Here is a 13,667-nt window from a genome sequence, read left to right on the forward strand (position 1 = left end):
TCTGTGTGTGTGTGTGTGTGTGTGTGTGTGTGTGTGTGTGTGTGTGTGTGTGTGTGTGTGTGTGTGTGTGTGTGTGTGTGTGTGTGTGTGTGTGTGTGTGTGTGTGTATGACCAATGCATGTCACTGTCAATGAAGCCCTTCCAAAGGGGTTGGTCTGTCTGACTGTATTGATGTAGTAGGTTGAGATGGTGCTCTACTAATATCATATCTACTAACATACCAACACAGATATCCCCTACACCAAAATAATTATTGTAAACATAAAAGGTGAGAACATAGTTTCTGTATCAGAGGAAGACTATCTGGGCCTGTGTTCATAAAGTGTCCCAGAGTAGAAGTGCTGTTCTGGGATCAGGTCACCCCATGGCCAATCATTACAATGTAAAAGGTCAAACTGATCCTAGACCAGCACTCCTACTCTGAGAAGCTTTATGAATGCTATTCATATTTGATGAAGGGGCGGCAGGTAGCCTAGTGGTTAGAGCGTTGGGCCAGTAACCGAAAGGTTGCTAGATCGAATCCCCGAGATGACAAGGTAAAAATCTGTTGTTCTGCCCCAGAACAAGGCAGTTAACCAACTGTTCCATCATTGTAAATAAGAATTTGATCTTAACTGACTTGCCTAGTTAAGAAATAAATTTTTTTTTAAATGGGTAATAACACAGGAATACTGATTTTGAAAATGTTGTACGAGTCATTGTGAGAACTCAAATAAAGCTTCAGAAACAAAATTGAAACAAATCTATTGAAATCAAACTGATGTTGGTTAACAATAAGTCGGTGTGTGTGCATGTGATTGTCTTTGTGTATAAACTATTGGTACCAGTGATGAGTGTATTAACGTAAGTAAGACAGGGAGAGTGAGTTAGGTATTGAGTTATTGAGCACATAAAAAAAAACACTCTGGCAGTGTGTTACCATACCTTTATCAAGTGTTTGTTCACCCATTTTGTGAAGGTCTTTTTCTGTACCCGATCCCGTTCATCTGCAAGACACAACAAAGAGCAAACGTCAGACATGTTTAAAAAGAAATGAAAATAAAGACTTGATACACCCTCTGAGTACATACAGTCATATTGAGGTGCTGAGGTATTCTAACGGGGGTTGAGAAGACTCGGTCAAAATTTAAAACATGTCGCAGGCTATTCGGGATACGGAGAAGATCAAAGGATTTAAAATACATTTAACATGAACAACAAGAGCTGAAAAACGTACAAATATCCCAGATGCCGCCATCGTTTTGAACATCCCCGAGACAAAGAGAAGTCATTGGATGGGGTTAGTCTTGCCTAGTGAGACATGATTACCAGAGCGTCTGGACTAAACATGTCTGACTTACGAGAAATCATCAAAGCACAGTCGGTGCCTAGATATACACCGTCATCGTCTAGTTGTGTCTGCGAATGCTTTTCACTATGGTATGACTACAGGCAGGGCCTGAGGCTTAGTGGAAGGATTACACTGTGTACAGGTGTTCAGTGTCTCTATAGGCTACATACTGTAACGGGCCCGGTCGCGCATGTTGAACCTGCCAAGATACGGTAGCTCTCAGAGAGTAGAGACAACGGTGCCTTAACGGGCAGACAACCACATCTAGGAGATAGATACGGTTTCAGCCTCAGCATACGGAGTGGAATGGACACACCCTCAGTCAAATACCTGGACACACCCCACTACCCTGGGGTGCTGGAAAACATACTGCAGAGCACAGACACAGACGTACCAACTGTAGACACTGACCCTCCCCGACCAAGAGGCATATCGCAAACTGTTATTCATCATGCCAGACCACTTCACTGAAAGATTGGTTAAATAACGGATACAAAAAAAATAACCAAAGAAGTCCCATTGAGATATAGTATTTGGGCTCACTTTTTCAAGTGGGCCCATCAGTTATATCACGTGAGATAGTACTGATGGCCAATCCAATAGCAATTCCAATTGGTCTGTTTTGAAAGTCATACGTCACATTGAAGATAGGCAATGCCTACTACTCATACTAGGTTAAAATCACACGATGCACACCAATGATGATATTGGAAACATTTATCTTCGTCACAATTTTTTTTTTTTTTTAATTGGCCATTTTCACATATGTTGATGTTGGGTTGGTGCTGGAGATTATTAATTTGAAGTTGCATTTTGGGGGGAATTTTCCCTTAAAGTGGCCGACCTGACCAAGTCACATAGAATTGTGAGTTATAGATCTATCATTCTACTTGAGAGCAAGTCTAAGAAACTGTATTTCTATGCTTCCCATTCTTAACTTTTGCTTTTGAGTCTTTTATTTTTGGTTTCGTACACCAGCTTCAAACAGCTGAAACAACAATATTCATGGTTATGGAAAATATATTTCACAGAAAGTTTAGATGGTACAATGATTCTCTACACTAAAAACTAGCTTATTTTGTCACATCAAGTGAAATTAGGTGAACTATTAGAGTTTTAGCAACCAGGAAATGGCAGAGTGTTTACTGCATAGTGCAACGCCCTGCTGAACCAAAGTACAACGTTGAAGGCAGTGCTGATTCACTGCGACCGCAAACTGGACCCGCAGGCTACGTTTTAGTATTTTAAGGTGTGCCATGTTGCTATTGTGTTATGAAAACACGTTGCCATGGAAACGCGTTGCCGTGGCAACCGCCGGGTGTTTCTGTGTGCCTGGAGACTGACGCAACTTTGACCTCTGTCATTCTCTGTCGTTCATCGATAAAGCGACAATACAAGAGCAATCCTGATTGGTCGATTGCTGGCATAAATACTAATCAAATTTAGGACGTTTTCCAAAGGTCCCATAATCCTGGACAAACCCCGCACCTTGACCTATGGTCATTCAACTAATGTAAATTCCAAATACTTGTGTTAGCGCAGCAGTAGTGTCCAGCTTGCAATCAGCATACACACTGCCGCAGTCATGACTCAGGCTAAAACAAACTATTTAAACTCCATTGTACAATGCCAAAGATAAACACAGTGATCACAAATGTAAAAGGGGCGAAGGTCCTACCTCCTTTACCCTGAGCCATCTCCTTGAGTGTTTCAAGTGGTAAACTAATAGGTCCTCCTGAGTGAGTTACTCTCAGCACTTGATATATAAGTGACCATTAACCAATTTGCATATGACTATTACTCTACTGTTCTATAACATAACCAGAAGTGAATGAGCAAGTAAGAAAATGTCATTCAATAAGAACAAAGGTATATACCCAAACGTGCTTCAGCCCAGCTTAAACTAAAAAGGGAGTCAGGTGCCCGACTGAGGGGCTTGAAATTCCCCCAAAAAACTATCTTTACTCCAGGACATTTCAATGGGTGACTATCCAGGACAATAAAGAAAACAAAAAATATATACATTTACGGGACACAAACAAGCTCCCGTTTCGGCGTAAAACACCTCCACTAGAGTCTTGAAGGCGGTTTACGCCGAAACGGAAGCGGTGTCCCGTAAATAAATGTTTCAGATCTATGCAGAAACAGAGTGCTCCTTTTTCTTTGTTCAACCGTTGAAGTGTCCTGGGTTAAGGAATGTTTTTTGGTCCATTCTATAGGACTTGTATCAACAATGTATAGACATGCTGAGAGGTCATCCCCTCCATTTCTTCCCCACATTATGTGAATGGGGTTCGCTGACCAATAGGGTGGGAGGGAGCGGCTGATGCGTTAGATTAGTGGGAGTGTCCACTCCTGGTCACAATGTGGACCACTGGAGAAACAGAAAACATTACAGCAACAACAACTTCCTTTTAAATATAAATGTATCCTGACACTTAAGAGAAGGGGAATCCCCATAGATGATGATTAGAGAAAGCTCAAACTGTAATTGAGAGTGCACTAAAGGGGCCTGAGGGCGCACAGTGTGTTGTGAAATCTGTGAATGTATTGTAAATGTTTCTAAACAATTGTATGAACTGCCTTAATTTTGCTGGACCCCAGGAAGAGTCATCTTTCAATTTAAATTGACACTGACAGTTGGTATGCACATTAGCATCATGAAGGGGCTCATTATTTCACAGACTAGCCAATCAGGCACCGACTTGAACCTCTGAATAGACTTGTCTGTGCAGGGATATGAAAATGGCCCAAACCTGTAACTACAGCAGTGAAACTTTTCCTTTCACAGGAAAAAAAAACACCCAGGATTTTAACTCTTCCCCTTGTGCAAACATGAACCACAGTATCAGAGGCAAACTGTTCATATGAACCTATTTGACACAGAAATTCTAGGTGTCTATGACACGCTGTCTAAGTGACCACTGTCATCCTCGTACATATAGAACCAAACAGCTTCCTATGTGAACGCAGTCGTACTGGTACCTTTCCTGTCGTCCGTAGACTTCAGCATCCCCTGGTAGTAGCTTTCGTCTGAGGGCACCCTGTCCCTTCCATCCCTGCCACCACTGTTATCTGTCGAGAAGTTCCTGTATCTCTGTTGCTGACCGCTCATGATGCCACTCAACTCCGAATGAATGAATCAAACGTGCCCTCTAACGCGCTCTGTGTCCGCTTTTTGTCGTCACGCGGTTTCCGTCGGTAGCTTATCACGTTTCTCTCTCCTGCTCTTGTTCCTCTTAAAAATTCCTCAGTGCTCCTTTCACTCGTGCAGTCGGGTGGCTAAGATCCAGTCCTAGGATGTGTTCCTCTCGCTCTATCACCGTATGAGCTCTTATTTCCTTTCCTTCCCGTTGTGTGTTTTTCTTCCTCTCCTCCTTTCGCAATAAGTTGTGCCTTTGGGGTATGGTGTCTGGGCCTGTCCTTGTGCTGATCTGCACACTATGATACCTGCCTGTGTGTTTGGAGGACATTGTGGTGGGTAAGGCTCGGCCACACCTCTTCCTCTGCCCCGTCATATTGGTGTGGGCTGGTGTGAGCGGGAAGGGTGGGCAGGGACAGAGTGAGTGATCGGACGAGGTGTGGTGGCCAGCAGGCCCGTTGTGCCATAAAACACACCACCTGCATACACTTTTACTCGTCATCAGACCTTGGTTTACACAAGAGTGCACAGTACACAGCCTGAATCATTCCACTTCGTTGCGATGGCTGTATAAGCAATAACGAAGAATGGCACCGGAATAAATAAGGCAACATAGTTTTACGGTTTGATATATTATTTTAGAACCCTGTTCAATGTCTCCGTCGATGTCTAATTACTTTTTAACACACACACACACACACACACACCAATATGAATCATTGCCTACTCATGGCATTCCTGAGAGAGCTGTGGGTGTTACTCAGTGTGATGAGGAAGAGGGGGAGGCTGAAGGAAGGGCTACTTTGGCACCCACACACACAGAGAGATCAGCCATGACCCAACCCTCAACAAGACTATACAGTACCAGCTATGCCCTCATCTAAGGAGATGTAAATTCTCGAACTAGACAATTAGTGAAGGAGTACTTATTCCTTCTGCTCTGCTGAAGACCTAACAGTGTGTGTGTGTGTGTGTGTGTGTGTGTGTATGTGTGTGTGTGTGTGTGTGTGCGTGTTTTCCCTTTAACTACACCAGCATGACCACTCATGTACGCTCACAGACCTGATTTCCTCAAACTCTACACTCACATGCAGAGACATTACAGAAACATTCCAGCACAACTCCACGACAACCAGCTAGCATCCTTAAGCCAGCGGTTGATGATGATGAGTCCTTTATCAGCCTCTAACCCAGAGACGACCATTCAGAGAACTGGTAAGACACCATATCAGTGAAGACATCAGTGCAGGCTTGTTTTGGTGTCTATTTCCCTCGTAATAACATGGGAAGACACTAAATACACTGAAGACAGACCCAGATAAGAACACGGGGGTTATACTACGAAGTAGGATCAAGGAGTTAGCCAGCTGACTTTGATGAACAAAGTAAGCTGGCTTCATTAAAAAAGCTCAACTAAAATATGCATTTTTGATTATTGAATCAGTTAGAGTAGACCATTCCAAGATCTTTCAAACATTTTTATTTGACTTCTATGACAATATATAACTAGCTCCTTGAGTCTGCTTCGTAGTATACCCATCAGGGTTCCTAGTCCTGTATATTTTGGGGCTTCACTAAGGTCCCCTTCACTGAGGTCTAACCCCTGTAGGGTGCTGACACCCAAACCAATGCCACAGGGTGTGACCAACAGGCCCTGGTAAATCCTAGCCCTCTAAAAAATGAAGAGGGTAGGAGGTATGCATCTCATTTCCACACCCTGTCTGACATAACGTTAAGAAGGATGTAAAAAAAATATATATATATAATAACTTTTCTTTCCAATGTGAGGTTATTAAGGTTATGAAGGCATCTTGTTTGAACATGAAGCAGTTGATTTGTCAGGATGTGTGTGTTAGTTTTATTTAAACACTAAGTTCACAAAATTAGCAAATTGTGGAGAGGCACACCTTAAATAGTAGCTTTGTGTACTTCCACACGTCTAGGCAAGAACAGGAATTAAGGAGGGCAAGCAAATACCATGATACTGTACAGTCCAAGACCGAGAAGGGAAGAGAACAGTAATAACAACGCACACATAATCACACACTCGACAGGGCCGGAGGCTAAACATAAAAAGATTGAGGATTCATATGATCACCTCTCACAGGGGAGTTTGGACAGTGTAGCATGTGAAATAAAGGATTAATATATGACATCATTGATTTCTATGTGCTTAGCAGAGAGAAAAAAGAAGAAGGAACCCGCACACTGCTCTTGATAGTATCACTGATCTTTAATAAGCTTTACGTATCGGCCTCACGGCATTTGTAAAAGGTTTTCAGAGTTTAAAAAAGAATTAGCACCCCAATGTAGACCTAGCCCCACCCACAAGCGTTAGATGCATCGAATGGGGTTGGAGGCGAAGGAAAAACAAATAAGTGCTCCAAATATAACAATATGCATTTCTTAAATATTTGAATAAAGTGTGTACATGAAACGTATTAAACACGTCTGTAAAACCACAATGAGGACATCGACCTACCAAGCAAGTTTTCATGAATCATTGGGTACAGTGTAAGAAAAACGTCAGAGTCATCTGAAATAGGGGCATAATTCATGTTCACATTTACAACATAACATACATAGGCCTTTCATCATTAAGACCTTTAGGAAATAATGTCTGGAGGGTGAAAATCCAAAAACATTCCATTTTATTCAGAGTATTATTTATATCTTAACCTTCTCTATGCCACAAAATCTAAAAAGGTAGACATGTCATGTTTTAGGTCATTAAAATATTCTGTGACTGGATAATCCCTGTCATTTCTCCTGATTGAACTTTTATGTTCACTGGTTCTCTGTTTGAGAGAATGAGAGGTTTTACCACTATCCACTATCATCAACGGGTTTCGAAAGGCTGGACTGCTGCGTGTTGAAGGGGCAGCATGAGCTCAGCGGGGTATTTGCCTCCAGATGAAAGTGACGAGAGCGACAATGAAAACGATTTCAGTGGTTTCAGTGCACAGGAGGAGGAAGATAGTGACCAATGACTTTCTTGGTAGGCTACTGTTTTAATTTTTGTTACAAGCCGTGTTTCGTTAAAGCCTATTTATTTTTGTTACAAGCCGTGTTTCGTTTAAAGGCTGTGTAAAGTTCATTTGTTTCAATGTACCGGTAGGCACCTGTGGCCTGTAGACATGTGCGGCTTATTTATGTACAAAATACATATTTTTTAATAATTCAGTGGGTGCGGTTTATATTCAGGTGCGCTTAATAGTCCAGCAATTACTGTAGTCCTCGGCGCAGTCTGAAAAACAGGCTTCTTGGAAGTCCTCTTTTTAGTGGCTCAAAGTGGAAGCTGTCCCCCTGTAATAGAGTATTTCTGTCCATTCCTTTTCTATACAGAGTTGTAAACAGTGTTCCATTTGATTTCTCAATCCACATATCGAGGTCATGAACACGTTTAGTGTCACATTCAATAGTGAATTGGAGATTGGGGTCAATGTCATTGAGTAATGCCATGAAGTCTGACAGCTCTTCTCCCGTTACTCCCCCATATGCCCCCAAAAATGTTTTCAATATATCGATACCACTTCAGGACTTTATTCATAAATGGATTTTTACATTTTCATGATTAACAAAACGTTCTTCAAAAAGACCCACATAAAGGTTTGCATAACTCGGAGCGAATGTGGAGCCCGTCGACGTTCCATTCGTTTGGAGGTAGTATTCATCATCAAACCTGAAAAAGTCAGCTCCAGAATAAAGTTTGTTGGTGGGTATTCGTTAGTATCTCTGTCTCTCAAATAGTGAACTATGGCTGCCAAGCCCCCCACATATGGGGAAGACCGGTATATAGATTCTCAACATCTAATGTAAACCCAAAACACAGTCTTGTGTTAAACCCGTTATAGGTGAGACCACAACACGTTAACTGCTACGGATAATCTTAAAACAGGTTGGGAGTTTTCTGGAACAGAGTGAGTTTATGGAATCAAATGTCAATGTGCGCGGGGTGGGGTGGAAAGAAAGCTAGAAAAGAGGTGAAGTGAAAGGTATTTGATCATGGACTACTGCTTACACAGCTGATAGGTTGCCGACTGAGAGCAGGGCATGTGATGAGCAGTTGGAATGTGTCTGCGATATCCTCTCTGCTGGCTGGTGTACTGTGCCAAAGTCCTAACCTAAATATCCTAACCCACCACACCAAACAAACACACCCCTCATCAATCTACATACAATACCCCATAATGACATAGCAAAAACAGGTTTTTAGATAAGTTTGCTAATTTTTATTTTAAAAAAAAATGAAATATCACATTTACAAAAGTATTCAGACCCTTTACTCAATACTTTGTTGAAGCACCTTTGGCAGCGATTACAGCCTCAAGTCTTCTTGGGTATGACGCTACAAGCTTGGCACACTTGTATTTGGGGAGTTTCTCCCATTCTTCTCTGCAGATCCTCTCAAGTTCTGTCAGGTTGGATGGGGAGCGTTGCTGCACAGCTATTTTCAGGTCTCTCCAGAAAAAAGTCTGGGCTCTGGGCTCTGGCTGGGCCATTCAAGGACATTCAGACACTTGTCATGAAGCCACTCCTGCATTGTCTTGGCTGCGTGCTTAGGGTCGTTGTCCTGTTTTAAGGTGAACCTTCGCCACAGTCTGAGGTCCTGAGCACTCTGGAGCAGATTTTCATCAAGGATCTCTCTCTGTACTTTGCTCCATTCAGCTTTGCCTCGATCCTGACTAGTCTCCCATTCCCTGAAAAACATCCCCACAGCATGATGCTGCCACCACCATGCTTCACCGTAGGGATGGTGTCAGGTTTCCTCCAGACATGATGCTTGGAATTCAGGCCAAAGAGTTCAATCTTGGTTTCATCAGACCAGAGAATCTTGTTTCTCATGGTCTACGAGTCCTTTAGGTGCCTTTTGGCAAACTCCAAACGGGCTGTCATGTGCCTTTTATTGAGGAGTGGCTTCTGTCTGGCCACTCTACCATAAAGAGCTGATTGGTGGAGTGATGGAGAGATGGTTGTCCTTCTGGAAGGTTCTCCCATCCCAACAGGAACTCTAGAGCTCTGTCAGAGTGACCATAGGGTTATTGGTCACCTCCCTGACCAAAGCCCTTCTCCCCCGATTGTTCAGTTTAGCCGGGCGGCCAGCTCTGGGAAAAGTCTTGGTGTTTCCAAACTTCTTCCATTTAAGAAGGATGGAAACCACTGTGTTCTTTGGGACCTTCAATGCTGTAGAAATGTTTACCCTTCCACAGATCTGTGCCCCGACACAATCTTATCTCAGAGCTTTACGGACAATTCCTTCGACCTCATGGCTTGGTTTTTGCTCTGACATGCACTGTCAACTGTGGGACCTTATATAGACAGGTGTGCACCTTTTCAAATCATGCCCAATCAATTGAATGTACCACAGGTGGACTCCAATCAAGTTGTAGAAACATCTCAAGGATGACCAATGGAAACAGGATTCACCTGAGCTCAATTTCGAGTCTCATAGCAAAGGGTCTGAATACTTACAATATGTAAATAAGATATGTTTTGTATCTTTAATAAATCGCAAAGATTTCTTAAAACCTGTTTTCGCTTTAATCGCTTTAACACGATGGGTTATTGTGTATGGATTGCTGAGGATTTTTTTTGTATTTAATCCATTTTAGAATAAGGTTAACGTAAAAAAAAAGTGGAAAAAGTCAAGGGGTCTGAATATTTCCCGAAGGCACTGTACCAACACCAGGGTGTTAGGTACTTCACACATAACAATACAAAGCCCAGGGGGGCATAACAACGGGAAATGTGGAATGTCATAGGAAGGCCCAAACTGAAAAGAGCAGCCAACATCAGAGATACCGTGGAAAATCTTACTCACGAAACTGTATTCGCCAATGACGCTCCAAAGAAAGGATGTATCATTAAGGTCTATACATGCTTATAACCCTGCTCCCTCATTTGCCATCATCTAAACCAGATGGAACGCTTGGCCTTTTAAAAACAGAAAGACTGTCGAAAACATGAAGAGATTTTTTTCTCTCTCTCGAAATGACATGCTTGAGGTTCTCTCATTGCTAGAACGGGACATGTTAAAGTAGAGTGTCTTGGGGGTTCTACTCAATGTTTCTCACACTGACTGGGCTTCATATGTGGACACCCTTAGCAGAGTTCCCAACAACCAGATGCATCCAGTCTTCAGGGATAAAGCTACTTCAACCAAGCCAGAGGTGGAAACTCCGCTCAGGCGTTTCTTTTACGCCTACTACGTTAGGTTATATGTGGATGATGTGGATGGATCATTCTGGTGGAGGGAAGAAGGGGAAACCCCCGGGATCCACCCCTCTAATTTGTACGCCCAATGTTTAGTTTCAAGGTTCATGTATATTCAAAGAACTTAGAGACTCTACAAAGCCAAACTTTGTCAGATGTTTGTCCGATGTCGAAACGAGTCAGCATCCCACACGATCAGTAGTGTATTCATCTCCATACTAGATAGAAAAGAATATGCCCGCAAGCCTACGCATCAGTAGAAAGTCCCAGATGAAAACACCAAACACGTCTATATCACTGTGAATCCTCTGAACAGTTCCATTAATACCACGTCCTTGTTTCTGAAAGATCTACCAAATTGGGTTGACGGAAATTGTGATTTTTATCCAAAATCAACAGTGGTACAGTAGTTGTTTTCCATTTCAAATAGAAAACAACTAGGTTATATTTCAAATAGAAAACAACTAGATTCCATTTCAAATAGAAAACAACTAGGTTCCATTTCAAATAGAAAACAACTAGGTTATATTTCAAATAGAAAACAACTAGATTCCATTTCAAATAGAAAACAACTAGGTTATATTTCAAATAGAAAACAACTAGATTCCATTTCAAATAGAAAACAACTAGGTTATATTTCAAATAGAAAACAACTAGGTTCAATTTCAAATAGAAAACAACTAGGTTATATTTCAAATAGAAAACAACTAGGTTACATTTCAAATAGAAAACAACTAGGTTCCATTTCAAAAAGAAAACAACTAGGTTCCATTTCAAATAGCTTCTCATGGTACTCAACCCTACTCACTCAACTCACTCCGCTATCTTAACTCAGCAGAGAGAAGCATCACAGTCATAACCAACCAGGGTCGTGTTCATGAGGCACAAAAGGACTGAAACATGGAGTGACTTTCTGAACTTATCCATTAAGAAAGGTTTGTTTCCGTTTTCCATTGCAAAAACCTCCGGAGAGGTAGGCCTACTCCTGCAGCGATAGAAAAGAGTCCCCTGCAGACACACAAGGGGAGAGGAATGGAGAACCATCCGAAGATAACAGAAGATAATCACAACACTATTCCGGCCACACCCTTTCTGTTTGTACTCGTTCACAACTGTAAACGGTCACATAAATGCAATGCTATTGCCTGACCCTTCAAAGTTGGAATGTCAAAGCCATTATGCTCTCCATATGAACATTTGTACAGTATATGGCTCAAGTCAAGTACATCTGTAAAAATCATCAGGTCAGGCATCGTTGACTGAGACAATCGGACTTGTAGTCACAGGGAACGTTAGGAAAACAGAGATTAAACAAAACAGAAATCCGCCGTCATGACTTAAAAAGTCTTGAGCTCACGGAGAGGAAAAGGTGAAAAGAGGGGAGGAAGAGGAGGGTAGGGTTTAACGCCCCTCATTCCAGAGAAGGGAACAGCCTCACCCCTCCCTTAGAGGGACATCCACCTCCCTCAGGATGCCTAGCGCTCACCGACTCTCCCTCCCACTGTCCTGTCACTCCAGCCCAATGCAAGTGGGAGCGTGTACTCGGAATGTTAATAAAATAAAACCAAGAGGAACAAGTGGGATACACCTTGTTCCTGACTGTGTGTGTGTGTGTGTGTGTGTGTGTGTGTGTGTGTGTGTGTGTGTGTGTGCGTGCGTGCGTGCGTGCGTGTGTGCGTGCGTGCGTGCGTGCGTGCGTGTGAGCACACCCAGTTTGGGTCAGCTGTGTCTCACAAAGAAATAGAAATCAAAGGAACTACAGCACAGTGTACCTTTGAAATATTCATAAAGATCAACAGACATATTGTCCAGTCTTTGTTGCACTTTTATTGTCTGTATAACAGGGCAAGAGGGGATTGCTGCCGCTGCTATGGAATGACTCACTCGCTGTCCGACATTATCTTCACAGATCTAAATCCCTGCAGCAGGATGAGACGTCATAGTCAGAACTAGATTGAAAGATGAAGCTGTAAGCCCAATTTAACTCCGACTCAGCACCGAATGGATTAGCCCTGACAGCTGGGGTTAAAAATGGCTAATTAGTCTACCGCTCCTGGAGCCATGGTGGAAAGCCCCACATCTGTGAATTAACGCTCACTCTTTATGGACTTTCCTTGAGTAAACTTACACAAAGAGAAAAGTGAGTCTGTTTAATCAAGGTGTAGGTACGGTACCTGTACAATACAACACCCAGTCTCCCTCTATTGGAGATGGTATCATACTACACCAGCCGATGCACTCATTACAAACAATACTTTTCGACTGAGGGCAACAGACGCTTTATTTAAAGTATGCAAAAATGGAAATGACATATTGCTACTGAGAAATACCTGTCAAAACATCACTCTCACTTCATTCCCTATTCCTTCAAAAATCATTATTACTGGTTTCCATATTTGATTAACATTAGTGGAGGGCTGAATCGAGAATTATCTGACCGACGGTACATTTGAATGTGGAAAAAGGGGAACCTGTGAGGGGTTGCTGTGGCAACATCTCCAAACATACGGTAGCTTTTTCCGCCTGTAGCTGGGTTATTTTTTACTTATATTACTCATGGCTATATTTTTAGACGGGGAGCTGTGTCTTCCATGATTGACTAACTTCAGAGAGAAAGGAAAACAGTGGTTCTCCTCTGGAGGGAGAAAAGAATAGAAAGTTCACGGAGTGAACACTAGATGGCAACAAAGCACAATGAGGACAGAGTGACTTTTCCTGGCCTTGTTATTACGTTGCTATATATTTTTTCTGTGGCCATGACCTAACCATGAGAATTATAGTCAAGTTCCATGGTGAGAAGAAAAACTCCTGGATCTAGTTATTATGAAAAATGAACAAAAACAAAAAAAGTCATGAAAACCTGCCAATCCTGCATACAAGTAGACATTTCAAATCACACAAAAGGAAATGTATGAAAAAGCAAATATAATGATGGTGCTATTCAGACCCTCTTAGAGTTCATTTATGGACTAGACTTCATAC

At 42.2% G+C, this 13,667-nt stretch overlaps 1 protein-coding gene across 1 annotated transcript in view; it reads right to left on the reverse strand.

The window, feature by feature from the left end:
• Window positions 1-13,667, reverse strand: part of LOC115106241 (plectin-like) — a 138,895-nt gene that overhangs the window by 97,730 nt on the left and 27,498 nt on the right. The window contains 1 exon segment of the mRNA XM_065005601.1: window positions 925-986. Within this exon segment, the coding sequence (XP_064861673.1) occupies window positions 925-986 (62 nt within the window).

Source organism: Oncorhynchus nerka, linkage group LG3 (assembly GCF_034236695.1).
Source record: "Oncorhynchus nerka isolate Pitt River linkage group LG3, Oner_Uvic_2.0, whole genome shotgun sequence".
Lineage (NCBI taxonomy): Eukaryota > Metazoa > Chordata > Actinopteri > Salmoniformes > Salmonidae > Oncorhynchus > Oncorhynchus nerka.